General features: G+C 45.3%; 1 protein-coding gene across 1 annotated transcript in view; it reads right to left on the reverse strand.

Annotated features, from left to right (window-relative positions):
* LOC136573072 (fibrillin-2-like) overlaps window positions 1-23,973 on the reverse strand; it is a 192,601-nt gene that overhangs the window by 93,737 nt on the left and 74,891 nt on the right. Inside the window, exons 5-6 of the mRNA XM_066574226.1 lie at window positions 11,734-11,829; window positions 4,764-4,859 (exon numbers count right to left, since the gene is read on the reverse strand). Of these exons, the coding sequence (XP_066430323.1) occupies window positions 4,764-4,859; window positions 11,734-11,829 (192 nt within the window). The remainder of the gene's footprint in view (window positions 1-4,763; window positions 4,860-11,733; window positions 11,830-23,973) is intronic.

Below are 23,973 nucleotides of genomic sequence, written 5' to 3' on the forward strand. Positions count from 1 at the left end.
TGGCTCTTTTTCAAACAGCCCTTTTGTTTTAACGAATTGCTGTATCTTGACATCTGCTTGTACCTCCCCTCCCTACACCGCCGATTTCCCCCTTACAAAAGTGAATACATTTGACTATAAACTCTTTCACTGCCAAATGAAGGTATCATTAGACTGACGTATGTATGAGAATGTAAAATGGCTATATAATAATAGGTTTCTCCCAACATGGGACATAGCAACAGTAATGCCCCTTTAAGACAAACTGATTCTCGTTGGAACGAGTGAGTGATGTCACTGATAAGTCGTTCGCATGCGTGCAAATTGTTTAGGCAGTAAGATCATCGTTGAGAATCGTTGGCTTTTCATTCAGTGTTCTACATTCTTATGTGAAGTGTTTAAACACAGCGAGAAGTGAACGCGCCAGCCATGATTTTCAGTCCTGCTGAAACTGAACAAAAAGTGCCTCGCAGTTAAATCGATTCAGTTGCCGGCGGCGGGGGAGAGCGGGAAAGAACGGAGGGGAGATCTCTCTCTGCCTCTCTTCCCCCCCCCCGCTACCCCCTGCTCATGGCCGCAACTCACCTGTCACCTGCGCCGGCACCCAAACCTTTGCTCCCGAGTGGGCAGGTACTCGCTAAGGACAATGCTCGATCGAGCAATTGTCCTTAGCGAGTATGCTCGCTCATCTCTATTTATGAATGATCTTCATATGTCCCCATGTATATTATCTGATTCCATCTTATATGAGGTCACCTGCCATCTCATTACTAATCATCTCATCAATGATCAAGAAAGTGGAAAAACTATTGGCAACAGCCCTTTTAGGATTGTACAAGTACAATTACTGGAGAGAAGAGGTTACTTTCATACATAAAGTTATAGTAGTTCTATTTTTGAAGTCTTTTTTTTTAAAGTCTAAACTTGATATGTACCCAATAGTGTTGGGGTGCAGAAAAACTGGCTGTTACTTTTTAGGATAAAAGACAAATGATATACATTTTTTTACTTTCTAATTTCCTACTAATTGTAGTTTAGGACCAGTAGTAATATAGTTTTATCATGTGCACAGACAGAGCAAAAGAGTAAAGAACAAATCCAGCTCAAAGGACTTCATCAGTTTTTCACAGGAACCTTGGGGTTCCTTGAGCTCTGATCAGGGATCCCCCAGAACACTACAGCAACAAGACCTGCCCCTTTAATAACAGGGAAGGCAAACTGATTTCATCCTACTCCAAGATGCTTTAAAAGACAGTAAACATATCTGAGCCAGATTACAGTACTAGACAAGAATTCTACAATCTTTATCCACTCCTACACCACACTTCTTTGAGGCAGGAATGGTATACGAGGTTCCTCAGGAGTGGAAACATTTTTGAGGAGTTCCCCGAATATCATAGGATTGGCAATCGTTGGAGTATATAATCCAGATGGATGGCTATTTTTACTTCTAACATGCAATCTAGGATAAAGAAACAATGAAAAGCACGAAGTGTCCAAGGACAATCCTTCAAGAACAAACTGATAAATAAGTAAGACTAGATGGTAAGTAACTAAGTTCACCAGAGAGAACCTTCAGACAATGTGGACCTCTGTCGCTCCCTGAGTCCAGAAAAGCAGTACCCAAATAACGTGGTTTTAAGTAAGAGGAATCAACAATAAAAGCGGTAGAATATAGAAGTATAAAAAATGGATGGATAAAAAACAAGGGATGATTCTGCAATGCATTTGGGGCGATTAGGGCTGCACCATTCCCCTTTATCAAGCTGTAATGGGCTGCAGAATCACCCCCTGCTTTTTACCTATCCATTTCTTATACTTGTTTTATTTATTTTATTAGTTTTTATTATTTTATTGTGTTTTTATCGGTGTAATCTCCAATAAACACAAAGTCAAGATTCTACTGCTTTTATTGTTGGTTCCTGTTACTTCAAACCACATTATTTGGGTACCACCTTTCTGGACACAGGTCTGCATGGGCCGATGTTTCTCCCTAGTGAAGTAAGTAACTTACCATTTAGTCTTACCTATTTATCAGTTTGTTCTTGACTTGACCACTCTGTGCCTTTCTTGGTTTCTTCATCCTACCTGTCATCCCGGATCATTGGACTGGACCGGACGGCTGCAATTGGTGCTCTCCACAACAGATGTCCATTTTGGACAAGGATCATCTGATCACCCATTGAGGTTGTATACAGCAGGCGGTTAGCTGTTGTGGTGCAGGAGTGACCCCAGGTGAGTCTGTTCCTGTACATCCACTTGTTTTTTTTTCTCACTTGGGGGCGCTGCTCTTTTTTGTACATTTATTTGTGCAACATGCAAACTAGGCATGATAGGATGAAATAGTTTTGCTTAATAACCATTAAACCTATAATTAAATGATACAAATAAACAAGGAGAAAAACTTGTCCTGATCGTGTGTCGGTCTACGGGATCTTCTGCATGTTCCTCAAGAAACAAATTGTTTAGAATTTCTGCTGGGAACATTGGGGTAGACAGGTGTTAATTTTCTCCTGATATCTTCCAATTTCGTCTGAGGAATAGGGTGTAGCCGAGGTTGAGGGCGTAAATTTTTTGCCCTAGTGTAGACGGAGAAATGGGGGAGACTCCTGCTGCAGCCAGCTGTTTTATAGTCAGGGAGTTATGAGGAGGAGGAGGGGGAACAGCCGACCTCTCGGGAGACATATAGAATCATTCTTTACATAAGACTCTGTTTTGATTGCAATATGAGACCAAGATCAATGAAGCGGATATTAAGGAAAGAATTTCGAAACACAAGAAAAGAAATGCAGACTCCAAACTGAATGAAAATACTAAAAAGAAAATCACAAAGGAAAGAAAACGTTTTAATTAACGCAGATCTATTTTCTCGATACAATTTTTGGGCAGCAGTTCATGTGAACATGTGACTTTAGGCTAAGACAATTTTGTGAGGCTGAAATTCCATTTAAGCCGAAAAATATATATTCAGGAAAGAACCTAAAATGAGCCTGAACTGTTTCTTGAAATTCTCAGTCCGAGGTTAAATATTTGTGGACGGCGCAGTTATTGCAAGAGTGCAAGGAGCAACATTATTAAATTAAATACAGGGTCAAATAGAGGACACCGAGTTATAAAAAGGGCATCAGAATAAATGAGCAAATAGTGGAGAGTTTTGGCAATCAGCTAGAATATTAGAGGAATTGCTGGGAACAATGATTGCAAACTCTAGAATTGGGTCCCAGTTATTAAGGGCAAAATTAATTATGTGTATAAGTGCAACATAAATTAAAGAGACTCTTTAATTTACTTTCAGCCCTATGAGCTAAGCTTATACGCACAAAGAAGGTGACCCACTGAGTCCGGGGATGTAAGTTTTATACTTACCTTCCCTGCCATTCTCCCGGTGTCAGGGCTTTAAGTGGGGCGCTAAGTAGTCCTCTCATTCTAAATCTAGAATGGGAGGACAACTTAGCGGCGCCACTCAATGCTCTGCAGCTACTGGTTTGAGGGCTGACACCAGGAAACCATTGGGGAAGGTAAGTATAAAACTTACATCCCCAGACTCAGTGGATTACCTACTTTATGCCTATAAGCTTAGCTCATAGGGCCCAAAGTAGGTAACAGAGTCCCTTTAAGTGAGCCCCATAAAACTACTTCTTGAGACTAATACATGCCAGTTACATTTTTGGTGGACTTCATCCTTTAAAATTTTTTTTAACCTTTTATGCTTTTAAATTAGAGGTTCCAATCTGAACAACCCCATCTTAGAATGAAGGTCTAGCTACTTTAATCCTCAATGACCAACGGAGTCCAGATCTGTATTACGGATGTATAACAACCGTATGTCATCAGTATTTTATCACTATTTGTTCAGTATTTGCCTCCATATATTTCATTTTCTACTGGACAGATCCGTATTTACTCAACAGAAAGGATTAGCAATAGGGAGGCAAGTACAGAAAAAACTGGGCATGCTACATTAAAAAAAAAAAAAAATAAAAGGCCATAAAAAATAAGGCCAGGTAAATAGCGGCTTTATAGTGGAGGAGGCCCTTCTATGATGTCCATATACCCTCACAGGGAAGCCCTTTTATATGTACTGGTGGCACATGCCTCCATGGGTTTGCATTGAGCGGCACAATATTTGCTGCCCAGTGTGGTTATGACGTTCTAGGGTTAAAGGATCTGGGAATCTTTAGCTTGCAAAAAAGAAGGCTAAGAGGAGACTTAATAGCTGTCTACAAATATCTGAAGGGCTGTCACAGTGCAGAGGGAAGAGCCCTATTCTCATCTGCACAAGGAAAGACTAGAAGAAATGGGATGAAACTGAAAGGGAGGAGACACAAATTAGATATTGGAAAAACTTTCTGACAGTGAGAGTGATCAATGAGTGGAACAGGTTACCACGGGAGGTGGTGAGTTCTCCTTCAATGGAAGTGTACAAACAAAGACTGGACAAATATCTGTCTAGGATGATTTAGTGATACTGCACTGAGCAGAGGGCTGGACCAGATGACCCTGGGGGTCCCTTCCAACTCTACCATACTATGAGTTGCATATAAGTTGGTTGTAACATCATAAACATGATAACATCCTGAATAACTTCTGCAAGGATCATCTGCAGGACTAGTAAAGAACTGAAATCCCACATGGTGGTTTGGGGGATTTTATGGGAAAAAATGCAGCTGCTAGCTATTATTCACATATGACTATATATCGTATATTCATATATATATGTGTGTGTGTGTGTGTGTGTGTGTAGCATACATGATATAACTGTATATAGAAAATGACAGATATACCTCTTTCACACTGAGGTCCAGTAAATCCGTAAACACAAGCACATCTGTTCGGCCCGATACAGCGTCCTCCATTCTGACAACCATTTTCACATACAGCTTTAAGGAAAAATGTAAAACAATTTAGTATTCATTTTATACAATGACATTTGCAATAAACAAAACATTCTCCAGATGCGGTTAAGAAAAATTGTACAACCCTCCCTGAAAGAATTCATCTCGGAAGGAAAATTCTACATCTTACCATCCGCAAAACATCATTAGAACTTCATAACAGAAAAAAAAAAGACGGCTGGACTGATTGGTGTCACATTGGGTAGTCCTGCTAAGCTTGTGTGACTCGGGACGTGTATTTAAAAAAAAAAGAATTCTTGGAGTCTTCCAATGACATACTTTAAAGAAATCTTAGTTGACACTTTTGTTTATGCTATTGTTACATGTTCAGGCATTCCCAGTATTCTAGATGTGGTCCTTTTACCCCGTACCGGTCTAAGCCATACAACGCAGTGGGTGAATCATTTCCACAGACCACCATACATGTAAAGTGCAGTGATGTCATGGGCTCAGAAGCTGAGCCTGCTTTATCTGCAATGGATGTCAACTGTGAAATACACCTTTCTGCAAAGGCCATTTTACTACTTAGATGCCACGACCAAAAGGGAATGCAGCATCTACGGGGTTTGACAGAGGGACTATCACCTCTATTGGTGCCCCTGCAACATCATAGAATCATAGAGTTGGAAGGGACCTCCAGGGTCATCTGCTCCAACCCCATGCTCAACATGATTATGGAGTGCAGATGGGCTGTTATGGCCGCCACAGGTATGCCGCCTTTGTACATATATCAGGGTCTGCCAAGGCACAATCTAGTAGGATGTCTGTCAGCATTGTGCTGACTGATATAATATGCTGGAAGTTTAGGTGTAACTAGCCGCTCTTGGGCCCCGATTCAAAATCTGTAAAAGCTGATGAAAATGTTTTATATACTCCAAAATTTGGCAGATAAATAAAAAAAATGATGGCTCTCAAATTATAGCGACTCATAAACTAATGATTTTCTAAAGTGTTTATTGTGCAAGAGCAGCAAAATGTTATCAAAATGTACAGATTTGCCATAATTGTACTGATGCTCGGAATAAAGGGAACACTTTATGCTTCACTGCGAATGGTGCAAAATGCAATGGCAGAATTACAGTTTTTTTCCTATTTCCCCCTCCCCCTCAGAAAGAGTTGATAAACGTTAATTAACATGTTATATATACCCCAGAATAGTAGCACTGAAAATTGCAACTCATCCCAGAAAAACGAGCTACGTAGATGGAGGAAAAGTTATTGCTTTCAGAATGGGATGATGAAAAAAACATAAAATCACATACGATCCGTGTTCTTAAGGGGTTAAACGATGTTACCGTTGCCAGGGGGGTATCCAGCCCTTTTACGGTCGAAGTAAATAGTGAAATATTTGTGGTGATGCTATTTGCAGTCCACCCACCTTATGGGACAAAACATATCCCCCATCTTTTTACATAGTGATCATTGTCAAATCTCCAGCAGATTGTCAAACCTCCTACGGTGTCCTGAGACGTCTGGGCAGAAGATCATTATATGATGTATGGTAAGTCTGAGTGTCCAAGTAGTTGAAAGTACCAACCTTCAGCAGGACAAAAGCCTACCTTTACGCACAATTAAGACAAATTTTTTCCATTGTCCACCATTCCTAAAAGAAGATGGCACCCTTTCGACCCTGAGTGGTTGTGGGAATTGTGCTTTAGACTGTATATTAGATGTTTGAAGTGACTACTGCCTTAGGAGGCTACACCAAAGAGGGTATCTATCGTGTAGCTTACAAGAGAAGCATGCATAGAAAACCCTCTGTTGGAAGGGTTATAGTTTCTCCTTATGGAGAGCACCTAGTACGTGTGAGGAGACCTAGGGACATATCACATGGGATGGAATTAGTCATGCGGACATTTCTGTGTTATCCCTATGAGCTTGAATTCTACACTTTTTAAAATCTGTACGTCTTTACTTCAAAACCACAAGATTAAAACTTTTCTGCTGCGGAATTGTTGTTGCGGATTTCTAACATACAGGAGATGTAATTCCACAGTTGCGTTCTATGGACAATTGCATCCAGTATGAAAAGTCCCTTATAAGACTATGTATGTTGCTCTGAAAAAATTTGGTATGCAGATAGAAGATGGTACAATAACTCTATGGCACCGCATATTGGAAGGTAGCATTCCGGCAAGTCAATGTTCTACCTCTTAAAGGGGTTGTCCCGCGCCGAAACAGGTTTTTTTTTTCTTTCAACCCCCCCCCCCCCCCCGTTCGGCGCGAGACAACCCCGATGCAGGGGTTAAAAAAGAACACCGGAGAGTGCTTACCTGAATCCCCGTGCTCCGGTGACTTCTTACTTACCTGCTGAAGATGGCCGCCGGGATCCTCTCCCTCGGTGGACCGCAGGGCTTCTGTGCGGTCCATTGCCGATTCCAGCCTCCTGATTGGCTGGAATCGGCACGTGACGGGGAGGAGCTACACGGAGCCCCATTGAGAAAAGAAGAAGACCCGGACTGCGCAAGCGCGGCTAATTTGGCCATTAGACGGCGAAAATTAGTCGGCTCCATGGAAACGAGGACGCTAGCAACGGAACAGGTAAGTGAAAAACTTCTTATAACTTCTGTATGGCTCATAATTAATGCACAATGTACATTACAAAGTGCATTAATATGGCCATACAGAAGTGTATAGACCCACTTGCTGCCGCGGGACAACCCCTTTAATGTTTTAAAAAGCCTTGCAACGTTAATGGGAATATAAGTCAAAGGCAGAGGCTTCTCCAGAAGGAAAAGATAACCATGTACAGACAACTATTTCAGGGTTTTTGCCCATTGTCAGTGTAGGATGCTGGCTGGCTGGGTGACAGGCTTATGATGTCGGTCGGGAGGCATATAGTTTCTTCTTGTGGAGAGCACCTACAAGCTCTGGGGGAGCTAATATGGCCATGCATACTCCTCTGGGAATGCAAACTGGAGATGGTACAATGCCTGTAGGGTGCCACCTATTAGAAGGCAGCATTCCTGCAGGTACCCTAGAGACATTATACCATCTCCCATTTTCGGCTGCTGTTTAATATGGTAGCATTTTATTAAATGGTACTCCTAATGTGGTGACCTGGAGGGTACTCAGTCACTCTCTCACAATCTCTCCTCACTCGCTACTGGCTTTTCACATTGATGTCCTGAAGATACCTTTCTTCCTCTTCCATTACCTTCACCACAGGAGGGTTGAAGGTACCCCCATGTGGCTGGCACTCAGAAGAACTTCTGATGACCAAACTCTGAAGAAGAACTCCTTATCACACCCAATCACTCATATTTTTAGACTCTAAACATACCACATGACATGAGATGGATACATTCACAGACATTAACGCTTCATCCACTGCAGCTGTGCAATACACATAACAAATGGCAAGACAGTTTCTGCACAGTGCATCTACACAAGACATTACATGCATGACATTTATGGAGGGGCCAAGAATATATGTTCTGGGCCACTACACTAGCAGAGAAGATAGAGCCTAATTTGGATTTCTCATTCTAATAAAACTAAGTTCTATACGCAGTGAATAGAACCCATTTATTTAATTCGGTTTGTTCTCATGCGTGTATTTTTCTGAGGCATTTTGGTAGCGCATAAAAAACCCAGAAGCATGCTTTATTTTTCTGCACATTTACGCACCAAAAGTCCCCTTAGAAGTAGAGATGAACGAGCACGCTCGGATAAAGCAGTTACTCGAGTGAGCATCGCTCTTCTCGAGTAACTGCTTACTGGTCCGAGGGGGGGCGGCGGGGGTAAGCGGGCATGAGAGAGAGATCTCTCTCCCTCTCCCCTCCGCTACTCCCCGCCATCTGCCCGAGCCTGCTCGAACCAGTAAGCAGTTACTCGAGAAGAGCGATGCTCGTTCGAGTAACTGCTTTATCCGACCGTACTCGCTCATCTCTACTTAGAAGTCAATGTGGATGCGCAACTATGTGCGTTATACGCTAAGAGATGCGTGATACACTGTGTAATTGCACAGGGAAAAGAACACATCTTGAACTCATTAGACTAATTAGCCATTTCAATGACTGTAAGCACATGCGCATGCATTGCATATACAAAAAGTACAGTAAAATACGCCGATGCACACGCAAAAAAAAGCAATGCTTGTTCCCCAAAAATGTAGTGCTCATTTGCATGCAAATATGCATACGCTCGTGTGAAGTTGGCCTAAGACCTGTGAAATGAAACTGCTTTGCACATAGAGGTGAAGTCCTGTTTCCAACTATTTACACCCACCAACACTGTGCAATGCTATTTTAGTGGATTTCTGTCTGTTTGCTGCTTATAGAAATTTTGGGGAAGTACTTCTAGACGAGACAGTATTTTAAGCTTATGAAGCATCAGACGGCATTGAAAGAAAATATGTCAAAAATATTAAATTAAGTAGATTAAAAAAAAGCTTGAACATATTTCTATGATACATTACAGTAGAAGGTCGATAAATCAGATCCGCTAAACTGCTAATATAGAATTATTGCATTCTTAAAAGACTTTCCACCGGCTGCCCGCAGACAAGTGCTCTGCGAAAACAGAAATGTAGCCTTACATATGCAAGACCTAACTTATCACATAGCCACTATGTCAAACAACACTAGAAATTGTACTGATTTGTTTAAATGTGGGAAATCAAACATTTTGAGAGTTTCTGGCCATGGGAAATTGGTATGGAAATGTTCCCAGCCCTTCCCGTCTCTGGTCATGAGAATCTGCAGTCTTTCCTATTATTTTGTGGTACTTTTTAACAAATGGTTTCCTTTCTATTAGGATTCCAGGCTTGACAACACCCCAGATAAATGCCAAGCTGAACCTAGAAAAGTGCTGTGAAAGAGACAGACTTGGATAGCTCAATCGCATGAGGATGCAGACTAATTGGATGTCTGATGCTGGCTGTCATCCAAAGCCACTAGGACTAGCTTCAGTCCCCCACAGACTCATATGTCTAGCCAAGGGCAGACTGTAGCAAATATTTAGGTATGAAAGCCCATTTAATTATGCTACACAAAAATGTCATTTATTTAAGCTTTTGTGCTATGTAAATATGAGCTATACATAATAAGTTCTGTGGAATGTGCAGTGATACAAGGCGCTAGTGACAGGTGCATGCTGCATAAGCCATAGACACTGAAACACTTCTTACTAGAAATTAGCTTAAATTGCCAAGTGCTAACATTCCTGCTTCATTAATGTCTATGGAAACCTTTGTGCATGAAAAATCAATACACACATATCTTACCTACTGGAGAAAAAATTATGCATTTATCTGTTTTTTTTGCATTGAGTTTTCCTTGCTATGCACTTAGAAAACCCTATATTCGCAATGGCTTAAATGCTCCATTAAGATTTGTGACTGGGGGTGTTTCTACCACTGATTCGCACAAGCTCAGCTCCCCTCTCCTCTTTTCTGCCAGAGGTTGTGTAGCCATGCCCACTCAATGCTACACATTGTTATATCTCTGTTTAATTTGTATTAGTGGGGGGTAGGTTGGTGGTGGAACATATAAGCACAGTGTAGTTGATTACAGTAGAATGCTACGTCTATATCAGTTGACAAGGTGGTGGGAGATGAAGTCTCCTAAAAATTGTAATTGTACTATGATCTGTATGGAGATCAGAGCATGATAAAACAGTACTAGAAAGTGCAGCAGGCTAAGGAATGGGGGCTGGTGAGATAATCAGCATCTTACCACATCTCTCCATACTTTCATTGAGCACATCCCTGTTTGGAAGACTCACATGAACTTACAAATGACTATGTGCTTCCTGTCATAGTCAAAGGGCTTCCTGTGAAAGCCCCTGAGTGGTCGTTTCTCACAAATCCCTTGCTGTGTAATGTGCCCACCTCACAGCCTGCTCCTTTTTACTTAGAAAATCAGGCTAGGGAGGGCCTGAAAAGCAGCCATTAGTTTACTAATCTGTCAGTCCTTCAATCTGCAATGTCTTGGAAAACAATACGAGCATAGGAACCAAATTATCAAAAATGTCTAATGAAAACCAATTTCAAACAGTCATCATTTTCAAAGACATACTGATTCCAGGGGAAAAGGAGGAGTGCAAAGGTGTACAGAGCCTTTAAATGAATACATTGATAATAGATATTTGCCTGTCAAAAAGGCTGCTTTACTATACCGGCTCAAGGGTAGGACAAGTCTTATCTTTTGACGTGCGACTTTTTAGGCAGGTCAAAAAATCGTTTATTCAAAAGAACCCATAGGAAACCATTGGTTCTTTTAGACGCAATTTTTTGACGAACCTACTCTGCGTTAAAATGACGTTCGTGTGAACTAGCCCTAAGAGCAGTGAGACTATAGAACTCTCTGCCTGAGGACACGGTGATGGAGAACTCACTAAAAGGGTTCAAAAGGACCCTGGACATCTTTCTTGAGTGTTACAATATTATAAGTTATGATTATTAATAACTTCACAAGGGTTGGTGATCCAGCAATTATTCCGATTGCCTGATTGGAGTCAGGAAGGAATTTTTTCACTTAAATGAGGAAAATTGGGAATTTTCACCTTCCTCTGGATCAACATTGTGGGTAATAGCCTGAAGTGCATGGATAAATGTCTTTTTTCGGCCTTACTATGATACTATGTTCCTATAATCAATGGCTCATCAGTCCACCAAGCCATAATTGGCATTAATGAAATCAACAAAGACACTAGTATCTACTAGCAGTAGATGTAAGTGTATATGTCAGTAGAATAAAAGTCACTTTGGAAGAAACTACAGCAATTTTCATTCGAAAACCATCTTCATATAGTATAATGGTAGAGAAAAAAGGAACATGGAAGACATATGAATGTACAGCTATAATGTGCTGCAATACATTGAAAGGAAGGCTGAAGTCAAGGTAAGAATACATACGTTGTCCGCAGTGGGTTCCAGTGTATCCTTTCTGACATGAACATAAGTCCTCACTGCAAGTCCCTCCGTTCATACAGCGCACATTGCAATTCATAACTAGAGGAAAGAAAAGAGACATATACCATGAGGGAGGCCGCGAGCACACCGACAACATGAGGAACATCAGTGTCTTCAGGGGAGTCATTAATACTGCACATAACATCGAAACCCTATTATGTTCTTTCTGCTGTCAGTAGATCACCAGTATGGTTGTAGCTGTGTTGTGATTAGATGTGGTGAGGGGAATCCATGGATTTTAGTCGAAAAAAAGAACAGAAAGATACATTACTGTGCTAGTTTTGAACTGAAGTGACAGAGCCGTCACATTGGTTCATCGGGCACTGCATTAAATTGCTGAGCAGCGGTCGAAGAACCTATCAACAGCCATCGTGTTGGGGAGGCGGGATTTATGAATCCTGTCATCAGGAAGTGATGTTGAACAACCTGCCAAGGACTGCAGGAACCGCGCCGGACCTCTGGAGAGCAGGTGGAGGGACCTGGACCAGGCCTGCTAGGTAATGTATCCCTTTTTTTATGTAGTGGATCTAGGACTTATTTTGCGTGTAAGGCTTATATTTCAAGCCTCCCCAAAAATACCAAAAAATCTGGCTAGGGCTTGTTTTTGGGATAGGTCTTTTTTGGGGGAAACACAGGGAAACACATCTTTCTATACTTTCTACCTTTAGGGCTCAGTCAGATGAGCGTTTTTTTGCACGCACCTACGTGTGCAAAAAAATGCGCTCCACGGAGTAGAAGCACAGCTGCTTCTGGAAGGCCCCCTCATTGCTCAACACTGTCACATCGCTGTCACAGTGTTCAGTGATGAGGGGACACCCTGAGTGGGTTAAAGAATCCCCTGTCACAGCTGTCACCAGCTGTGGCAGAGGACCTCAATGCTATCACATTGAATTCAATGGAGCCGACGCTACAGCCAGTTCCAATGAGATGCTGGCAACCCCCGCATTGATTTCTGGGGAAGGACTTGAAATACAACCCCTTCCCTGAAAATAAGCCCTATGTGAAAAAAAATTAATGCATCACCTAGCGGCATGTCTTTTCTCTGTGAAGCACTGTACTAAAGCATTTTCTTCTGACAGGGGATTTAAAAGTCCCAGCAAGAAGAAAACTCTGCCTCTGATTGGTCACAGCGCTCAGCCAATCAGAGGCAGAGTTTTCTTCTGGAAGGGGGCAAGTTGATGGACCAAAATAAAATAAAAAAACTTACTGCTGGGGCCGCCACCTGCCACTAGACGCCCTAGGCACTGGACCTCGAGTACCTAGTGGCAAATACAGCCCTGAAACTAATAACACATTAACAATTGGGCTCTTTATAACTTTCATTTTTATTAGTTTAGTTAGACTATGTTTGTCTATAATTGTGACTTAGATAACAGTTGGACCACTAGACCACATTTTTTTCAATCAATGAAAGAATCCAGGTAATTTCAAATGGCTAACTTTTTTTTTCTTGCAATGTAAAAAAAACATGTGTCAGCCCACTAGATGTAAGCTGCAGCTCTTGGATGTGTTGGCCTCCTGGGGTCCAGAGAATACAGCACATAAGGGGTATACACAGCTGAATTTTATTATCATGTCAGTTACCCAAGAAGCAATGCAATGAATTCCCAGGAATTCTATGAAGTTGTCGAAAACTGTAAATACTTTTTGTGGCCCCCAGCATAGTATGCAGTAAAAAGATCTCAATGTGTCTTTGTCATTCCTGAAGCTCCAGCCCAAAGAGTTCAGAGAATTCAAGATGGCATCCAATTAAGAGGAGCAGTCAGAGAAGCCATTGAGTCTCCCAGTACTGAGCGCTGTATGATTATCTGGGTGCATAGGCATTAAGCATATGCAGATGCTCCTTCACAACTAATAAATTGTAAATTGGGGGTTATTCTTATGTTAGAGTACAGTTTCACTACAGTTTTGGAGTTTGCTTTTCTATTCACTAGTTTCTTTCTTCTCTACCTTATATTTTCCTTTTCTAAAACTTTACTACAGAACAGAACAGGTGAGTTAATAGTGAGACTGGAACAATGGTATCTGATGGGAGGGACGGGAAAGTGGATGCTACCAGAGGGAAAATAAATGGTAAAACAGTGGCTGAGGACTCCATTATGAGATAGTAGGTGTCAGAAAAGGGTTGCAGTGATTGTCAGGAGGAGGTTTCCAGTCACTCTGAGTGGCCCATCGACCTCATTGGAGAGAGTGAAGGTGGAAATGGAGGATGAAGAAGAACTATGGGCATCAGAAATAGAGATGAGCGAACGTGTTCTTCCGAGCTTGATATTCGTGCGAATATTAGGGTGTTCGGGATGTTCGTTATTCGTAACGAACACCATGCGGTGTTCTGGTTACTTTCACTTCCTTCCCTGAGACGTTAGCGCGCTTTTCTGGCCAATTGAAAGACAGGGAAGGCATTACAACTTCCCCCTGTGACATTCAAGCCCTATACCACCCCCCTGCTGTGAGTGGCTGGGAAGATCAGGTGTCACCCGAACATAAAAGTCGGCCCCTCCCGCGGCTCGCCTCAGATGCGGTGTGAGTTAGATGAGGGACAGTGCTGTTTGTACCGGAGCTGCTGTAGGGAAAGAATTGGTAGTTAGTGTAGGCTTCAAGACCCCCCAAAGGTCCTTATTAGGGCCACTGATAGCTGTGTGTTGGCTGCTGTTAGCAGTGGCAATTTTTTTTCTTCTCAAAATCGGCTCTGCAGAGCGTTGCACCTGGCATTAGGGACAGAAGTGCTGCATAGGCAGGGAGAGTGTTAGGAGTGAGTGTAGCCTTCAAGAACCTCAACGGTCCTTTCTAGGGCCATATTTAACCGTGTGCAGTACTGTCCAGGCTGCTGTGAGCTGTGCTGCATTTTTTTTTGCTTCTCAAAATCGCCTCTGCAGACCATTGCACCCTCTATTGATACTGCAGGGAAAGAATTGTATAGGCAGGGCCACAACACAGTTATTATTCATAGAATATACGCAGTGCTGCCTTTTGCTTGTAAAACAAGTGAAAATAATTCTATTTGTCCTGCCTCTGTCCGTCCTAACGCCGGTGGACACGTGTCGGCTGCGTGTGCAACCTGTAAAAATCAGACGCACCCAGCTACGTTTTACTCCTGGCTTCGCCATTTGCTTTCCTTAATTGGGAAAAAAAAATACCTGCTCTGCCACAGTTAATAACTCTGCTACCCTCACGTTCTGTGACACATTAGCAGGAAAACAGCACAGTTATTAAACTTCTCATGTTCATAGAATATACGCAGTGCTGCCTTTTGGTGCAAAAAAACGGAAAATAATTCTATTTGTCCTGCCTCTGTCCGTCCTAAGGGCGGTGGACACGTGTCGGCTGCGTGTGCAACCTGTAAAAATCAGACGCACCCAGCTACGTTTTACTCCTGGCTTCGCCATTTGCTTTCCTTAATTGGGAAAAAAAATACCTGCTCTGCCACAGTTAATAACTCTGCTACCCTCACGTTCTGTGACACATTAGCAGGAAAACAGCACAGTTATTAAACTTAGATTATTCATTCACTAGAGGCAGTGGGGGCTTTCGTTTTCAAAAAAGGGAAAAAATTATATTTGGCCTGCAGTCTTGCGCCAATTTATTAGCTGCCTGTGAAATCAAATCACTGGTAATACAGCATGCTGAGGGGTAGGGGTAGGCCTAGAGGACGTGGACGCGGCCGAGGACGCGGAGGGCCAAGTCAGGGTGTGGGCACAGGCCAAACTCCTGATCCAGGTGTGTCGCAGCCGACTGCTGCGCGATTAGGAGAGAGGCACGTTTCTGGTGTCCCCACATTCATCGCCCAATTAATGGGTCCACGCGGGAGACGGTTATTAGAAAATGAGCAGTGTGAGCAGGTCCTGTCCTGGATGGCAGAAAGTGCTTCGAGCAACCTATCGTCTACCCGCAGTTCTGCGCCGTCCACTGCTGCCAATCCGAATCCTCTGTCTGCTGCTCCTCCTTCCTCCCAGCCTCCTCACTCCACTACAATAACACCTGCTCAGGAGCGGGAACACTCCCAGGAACTGTTCTCGGGCCCCTGCTTAGATTGGGCAGCAGCGGTTCCTCTCCCACCAGAGGAGTTTATCGTCACTGATGCCCAACCATTCGAAAGTTCCCGGGGTCCGGGGGAAGAGGCTGGGGACTTCCGCCAACTGTCTCAACAACTTTCTGTGGGTGAGGAGGACGATGACGATCAGACACAGTTGTCTTGCAGTGAGGTAGTAGTAAGGGCAGTAAGTCCGAGGGAGCAGCGCACAGAGGATTCGGAGGAAGAGCAGCAGGACGATGAGGTGACTGACCCCACCTGGTGTGCAACGCTTACTCAGGAGGACAGGTCTTCAGAGGGGGAGTCAAGGGCATCAGCAGGGCAGGTTGCAAGAGGCAGTGCGGTGGCCAGGGGTAGAGGCAGGGCCAGACCGAATAATCCACCAAGTGTTTCCCAAAGCGCCCCCTTGCGCCATGCCACCCTGCAGAGGCCGAGGTGCTCTAAGGTCTGGCAGTTTTTCACAGAGACGCCTGACGACCGACGAACAGTGGTGTGCAACCTTTGTCGCGCAAAGCTCAGCCGGGGAGCCAACACCAACAGCCTCACCACCACCACCATGCGCAGACATATGATGGCCAAGCACCCCGCAAGGTGGGACGAAGGCCGTTCAGCGCCTCCGGTTTGCACCCCTGCCTCTCCCCCTGTGCCCCAACCTGCCACTGAGATGCAACCCCCCTCTCAGGACACAGGCACTACCGTCTCCTGGCCTGCACCCACACCCTCACCTCCGCTGTCCTCGGCCCCATCCAGCAGTGTAGTTCAGCGCACCGTCCAGCCGTCGCTTGCGCAACTGTTGGAGCGCAAGCGCAAGTACGCCGCCACGCACCCGCACGCTCAAACGTTAACCGTCCGCATAGCAAAATTCATCAGCCTTGAGATGCTGCCGTATAGGGTTGTGGAAACGGAGTCCTTCAAAAGTATCATGGAGGCGGTGGCCCCGCGCTACTCAGTTCCCAGTCGCCACTACTTTTCCCGATGTGCCGTCCCAGCCCTGCACGACCACGTCTCCCGCAACATTGTACGCGCCCTCACCAACGCGGTTACTGCCACGGTCCACTTAACTACGGACACGTGGACAAGCACAGGCGGGCAGGGCCACTACATCTCCCTGACGGCACATTGGGTGAATTTAGTTTAGGCTGGGACAGAGTCAGAGCCTGGGACCGCTCATGTCCTACCCACCCCCAGAATTGCGGGCCCCAGCTCGGTGGTGGTATCTGCGGAGGTGTATGCTTCCTCCACTAAAGCACCCTCCTCCTCCTCCTCCTCTGTCTCGCAATCAAGATGTGTCAGCAGCAGCATGTCGCCAGCAGTCGGTGTCGCGCGGTGTGGCAGCACAGCGGTGGGCAAGCGTCAGCAGGCCGTGCTGAAACTACTCAGCTTAGGCGATAAGAGGCACACGGCCCACGAACTGCTGCAGGGTCTGACACAGCAGACCGACCGCTGGCTTGCGCCGCTGAGCCTCCAACCGGGCATGGTCGTGTGTGACAACGGCCGTAACCTGGTGGCGGCTCTGCAGCTCGGCAGCCTCACGCACGTGCCATGCCTGGCCCACGTCTTTAATTTGGTGGTTCAGCGCTTTCTGAAAAGCTACCCACGCTTGTCAGACCTGCTCGTAAAGGCGCGCCGGCTCTGCGCACATTTTCGCAAGTCCCACACGGACGCTGCCACCCTGCGCACCCTGCAACATCACTTTAAGCTGCCAGTGCACCGACTGCTGTGCGACGTGCCCACACGGTGGAACTCTACGCTCCACATGTTGGCCAGGCTCTATGAACAACGTAGAGCTATAGTCGAATACCAACTCCAACATGGGCGGCGCAGTGGGAGTCAGCCTCCTCAATTATTTTCAGAAGAGTGGGCCTGGTTGGCAGACATCTGCCATGTCCTTGGTAATTTTGAGGAGTCTACCCAGGTGGTGAGCGGCGATGCTACAATCATTAGCGTCACCATTCCTCTGCTATGCATCTTGAGAAATTCCCTGCAAACCATAAAGGCAGCTGCTTTGCGCTCGGAAACGGGGGCGGGGGAAGACAGTATGCCGCTGGATAGTCAGGGCACCCTCCTGTCTATTTCTCAGCGCGTACAGGAGGAGGAGGAGGAGCATGAGGAGGATGAGGAGGAGGGGGAAGAGACAGCTTGGGCCGCTGCTGACGGTACACCGGCTGATTGCCTGTCATCCTTTCAGCGTGTATGGCCTGAGGAGGAGGAGGAGGAGGATCCTGAAAGTGATCTTCCTAGTGAAGACAGCCATGTGTTGCGTACAGGTACCCTGGCACACATGGCTGACTTCATGTTAGGATGCCTTTCTCGTGACCCTCGCGTTGCACGCATTCTGGCCACGACGGATTACTGGGTGTACACACTGCTCGATCCACGGTATAAGGAGAACCTGCCCACTCTGATTCCCGAAGAGGAAAGGGGTTCGAGAGTGTTGCTATACCACAGGACCCTTGCGGACAAGCTGATGGTAAAATTCCCAGCCGACAGCGCTAGTGGCAGAAGGCGCAGTACCGAGGGCAAGGTAGCAGGGGATGTGCGTAGATCGAGCAGCATGTACATCCCAGGCAGTGCAACAGTCTTTAAGGGCCTGGCCAGCTTTATGGCTCCCCACCAAGACTGTGTCACCGCTCCCCAGTCACGGCTGAGTCGGCGGGAGCACTGTAAAAGGATGGTGAGGGAGTACGTAGCAAATCGCACGACCATCCTTGGTGACGCCTCTGCCCCCTACAACTACTGGGTGTCGAAGCTGGACACGTGGCCTGAACTAGCGCTGTATGCCCTGGAGGTGCTTGCTTGTCCTGCGGCTAGCGTCTTGTCGGAGAGGGTGTTTAGTGCGGCTGGGGGAATCATCACAGATAAGCGTAGCCGCTTGTCAACCGACAGTGCCGACAGGCTAACACTCATCAAGATGAACAAAGGCTGGATTTCGCCAGACTTCTGTTCTCCACCAGCGGACAGCAGCGATACGTAAGCAATACGTAGGCTGCACCCGCGGATGGAAGCTACGTTCTCTCTCACCATCCAAAACGGGGACATTTCTGCTTCATCAATCTGTGTCTAATATTCCTCCTCCTCCTCCTGCTCCTCCTCCTGAAACCTCACGTAATCACGCTGAACGGGCAATTTTTCTTAGGGCCACAAGGCTCACTCAAATAATTTTTCTGAACAATTTTTATAAGTTTCAATGCGCTTAAAAGCGTTGGAACTTTAACTTGAACCAATTTTTCGTTACACTGGGCTGCCTCCAGGCCTAGTTACCACTTAAGCCACATTAACCAAAGCGATTAATGGGTTTCACCTGCCCTCTTGGCTGGCCATGGCCAATTTTTGGGATGTACATTAGTACTGTTGATACAGCAATTTTTGTGGGCCCTCGCCTACAGTGTAATCAAATTAATTTTTAGCCCACCTGCATTACAGCTGACGTTACCTCAGCTGTGTTGGGCAATGCAATGGGATATTTTTATGTACCGCCGGTGGGTTCCAGGGAGCCACCCATGCTGTAGGTGCACACGGAGTTTTTAATACATGTGTCCACTTCTAAAGAACCCCAGTCTGACTGGGGCATGCAGTGTGGGCCGAAGCCCACCTGTATTACGCACGACATTACTACCTCAGCTGTGTTGGGCAATGCAATGGGATATTTCTATGTACCGCCGGTGGCTTCCTGGCACCCACCCAGGCAGTGGGTCCACAGGGAGTTTAACCTACATGTGTCCACTTGTAAAGAACCCCAGTCTGACTGGGGCATGCAGTGTGGGCCGAAGCCCACCTGTATTACGCACGACATTACTACCTCAGCTGTGTTGGGCAATGCAATGGGATATTTTTATGTACCGCCGGTGGGTTCCAGGGAGCCACCCATGCTGTAGGTGCACACGGAGTTTTTAATACATCTGTACACTTCTAAAGAACCCCAGTCTGACTGGGGCATGCAGTGTGGGCCAAAGCCCACCTGTATTACGCACGACATTACTACCTCAGCTGTGTTGGGCAATGCAATGGGATATTTCTATGTACCGCCGGTGGCTTCCTGGCACCCACCCAGGCAGTGGGTCCACAGGGAGTTTAACCTACATGTGTCCACTTGTAAAGAACCCCGGTCAGACTGGGGCATGCAGTGTGGGCCGAAGCCCACCTGTATTACGCACGACATTACTACCTCAGCTGTGTTGGGCAATGCAATGGGATATTTCTATGTACCGCCGGTGGCTTCCTGGCACCCACCCATGCTGTGGGTCCACAGGGAATTATAAATGCATCTGTTTCCACTTATAAAGAAACCCAGTCTGACTGGGGCATGCAGTGTGGGCCGAAACCCACCTGCATTAACCCTTTCCAGTCCACTGTGTGACCTGTGAAGACATTAGGGTTTAAGGCTGTACAGCTCCGTTGTTGGTAGACGTCCGTCGGGGTTCTCTTACTGTATATTGCCAGCCTCTCTGCTGTCGGAGCCTATCCTACGTGTCAGCTCATGCAGTACTGGCTTTAGCCAGCATATAGCGCCGTTGTATAACGGCAGAAAAAGAGTAAGCCCCCTAGGAAAACCATATACAAATTGGATTGGAAAGGGTTAAGCACAACATTACTACCTCAGCTGTGTTGGGCAATGCAATGGGATATTTCTATGTACCGCCGGTGGCTTCCTGGCACCCACCCATGCTGTAGGTGCACACAGAGTTTTTACTACATCTGTACACTTATAAAGAACCCCAGGCAGACTAGGGCATGCAGTGTGGGCCGAAGCCCACCTGCATTAAGCACGACATTACTACCTCAGCTGTGTTGGGCAATGCAATGGGATATTTCTGTGTACCGCCGGTGGGTTCCAGGGAGCCACCCATGCTGTGGGTCGACAGGGACTTCACAATAGGGAGTTGTACCTGCCTGTGTCTATGAATTAAAAAGCCCGGTCTGACTGGGGCATGCAGACACCTTGACAGAATGAATAGTGTGTGGCACATAGGTTCCCCATTGCTATGCCCACGTGTGCAGCTCCTGATGGCGGTGGCACAGGATTCTATTTCTCATTGCTTCTGTACAGCATTGTGGGCTATCGCTCCGCCACTTTTAAAGAGGGTCGCTGCCTAGCCGTGCCAACCTCTGCAGTGTGTGCCTGCGGTCCCTCGTCATGGCAGACGCAATTCTAGTGGGGTGTCATGCAGGCAGTGATTGTGCTTTGTTGGAGGTAGTGTGGTGCTTAGCAAAGGTATGCCATGCTAATGAGGGCTTTTCAGAAGTAAAAGTTGTTGGGAGGGGGGGGGGGGGCCCACTCTTGCCGGTATTGTGGCTTAATAGTGGGACCTGTGAACTTGAGATGCAGCCCAACATGTAGCCCCTCGCCTGCCCTATCCATTGCTGTGTCGTTCCCATCACTTTCTTGAATTGCCCAGATTTTCACACATGAAAACCTTAGCGAGCATCGACGAAATACAAAAATGCTCTGGTCGCCCATTGACTTCAATGGGGTTCGTTGTTCGAAACGAACCCTCGAACATCGCGGGAAGTTCGTTCCGAATAACGAACACCCGAACATTTTGGTGTTCGCTCATCTCTAATCAGAAACTATGGCCAAATCTCAGGTGGGTAGGCAGGCCTGCGTGGGATCATCTGGCTATTCCAAGGATATTGTTCACTCTTCTTCTTTTTACAGACCAAACAGTACAGAGAGACATTAGAGGGGACAAACCCCTGAGTGAGCATCCAGGAGTTGGGATGAGGACCAGAACATGTTGTGAACACTGCCGATGAGCCAAGACCATGGGAATAGAGCGACCTGCTGAGGGTTTCAGTCTGTCTAACAGGGATGTAATCTTGAAAGTGGCAGGAGGAAGGCAGCCAAGAGTGCACTTGACAGGACGTTTATCAGTGAGAGGTGGTAGTCAATTTTGGTCTGCAGATAGATGATAGTTACCAACTGTGGCTAGTGTCGGGCAATTTTTTGAGAGTGTTGTGAACTCAATAGGCAACCTTGTCTCGGACTTGTTGACTTCAGGAGTCGGGAGCAATGAGGGATTCAGGTAGTAATTTGAGAGATAAGACAGATAAAAAAAAGTTGAGGGTAGGTGGAATTTGCAAAGGGATATGTTAAGATTGTTAGACGACTAGCAGGAGTACTTGAGAAGTCAGAAAGGGTCTGCCGGAGTCTGATGTGGAATTCCTATAGCTGGGGAGAAGATAGTAAGGCTGATAACACATCTTTGTCTGGGTGTGGAACTGGACTTAGTGGCGGGAGTGACGCATAGCTGGTGGATAAAGTTGTCATTTAGGGAATTATAAACATTGCTCGATAACCTCTATTTGTCTGGTCAGTTATCTCCATAAGGCTGGTCTTTAATAGATGGTTAGATTTGGCTGCATTGGGCGTGGTTAACCTCAGACATTGTATTAGCATTACCAGGGAATTAAGGACGGACTTGAGAACATGGATGTGCTTCCTGGAAGATGCTAATGGGGTAGTGATGTTTCAGCAACCATCGGTGGATTTAGTGTAATTCAGACTTCAAACAGATGCAGTTGAAATATGGTTTATGGGGCCATTTTAAGTTCACAATGCTGCCAAAGGAAATAGCTAGGTAGATAGGACGACCTCCTCTGCTTTGTAATCTGACATGTCTAGAACTATTTCCGATGGTGGTGACAGTTCATGCATGGGGGGAAGAGGGGGTGGAGGTGAATTTCGTAACAAGCGGGTAATTTTTTGTTGGATAATCAGGGAGTAGAAAAGCTATTAACAATTTGCGCTCACATTCCCTTTACCCTTCTGTACTGGCGCTTTTGAGAAACTTGGTGCTAGCCTGTTTAAAATTAAACTTACAGTTTAGAGTAAACCATCTACCCAGGAAGTTGAACATAGCAGCTGACACTCTATACTGTCAACATTTGTTAAGATTTTTGAAGGTTGCGCCAGGGGCATGTGACTTTGGACAGTATGATAAGGCACCCAATACACAGATGTACTATGAAAAAGTTTGGGAACGATTTGCTACACTATAACCATGTTATAAGTTATAATATTGAAGGTCCTGAGAAGGTAGAATGATTGGTAGAGCAATTTGTTTCTAAGCAGATAGTTGATGGATCAATGCCCTTGGGTGTGGCCAAAAAATTAACAGTGGTGGAATTTTATCTAAAATCTTTTAGAGTTCGTCAAGCTCCAGCTGAACTGGTGAGTAAGAGTACCAGTCATGTGAGTGGGTTAACAAAGGATATGGTGGTTGGTAATAAGCTGGTCCACATTTGGTTAATGCATTCTAAAATGGATCAATGAGGGGAGGGCAAGGACATAGTACTGAGGGCAATACAACACAGACAACTGTGCCCAGTTAAAGTTAATGAAGAATACCCAGTCATTTCAAAGGGTGTTGATTAATTCATATAAATGGAGCTCCTTTAACAAGGCTTCTGTTTCTAACAATTATGAGAAAAGGTTTGAAGAGAATGGAAGCTGCTAAAATAAAATTTGGAACCATTCATTTAGGATTGTTCTAGTAACAGAAGCAGCACAATGGAGTTTGTTGGGGGGACCATATCAAAGCATTAGGAATGGCAATATAATGTTTATAAGTTATGTCTGCCCAACTAGGGTGTGGCAATCTGTCAATTGTAAAAATTATAATGTTGGGGGTTTGGATTTGTATGCTAACAATGTCCTCTATTCCACAGAGAAAGCAGCAAATATGGTTTGGATTACGGGCCACTCATATATTCTGGGCCCAAAGGCGTGCTGGAGTACGGCATGAAGGAGAACAACTTGGCTCACATAGTCATCCAGTGGCTTGGTTATTGAGAGTTACTGCGGGATAACTTATGGGAGAAGTTTATTTTATTAGTGGAACTATTGGGGACACAGAAAGTATTGGTGATACACTTGGGTGGAAATGATTTGGGTAGGTTCCCGCACAAAGACCTATTAAAGAGAATGAGGAGTGATATAGTCAGGATCCTGGGGCTAATGCCGGGAGTCCGACTTGTGTGGTCTAAGATGATTCTGAGGTTTGTCTGGCAGCATGCCAGGAATACGGCAGCACGGGCCAAGACTTGTAGAAAGATAAATAAGGAGATGGCTTCCTTTGTTCATAGCCTGGGATGTGTGGTAATGAGGCATAGGTCCTTAGAAGGGAAAGCCAAGAAACTTTATCACCCGGATG

The sequence above is a fragment of the Eleutherodactylus coqui genome, chromosome 7 (assembly GCF_035609145.1).
Source record: "Eleutherodactylus coqui strain aEleCoq1 chromosome 7, aEleCoq1.hap1, whole genome shotgun sequence".
NCBI classification, from domain to species: domain Eukaryota; kingdom Metazoa; phylum Chordata; class Amphibia; order Anura; family Eleutherodactylidae; genus Eleutherodactylus; species Eleutherodactylus coqui.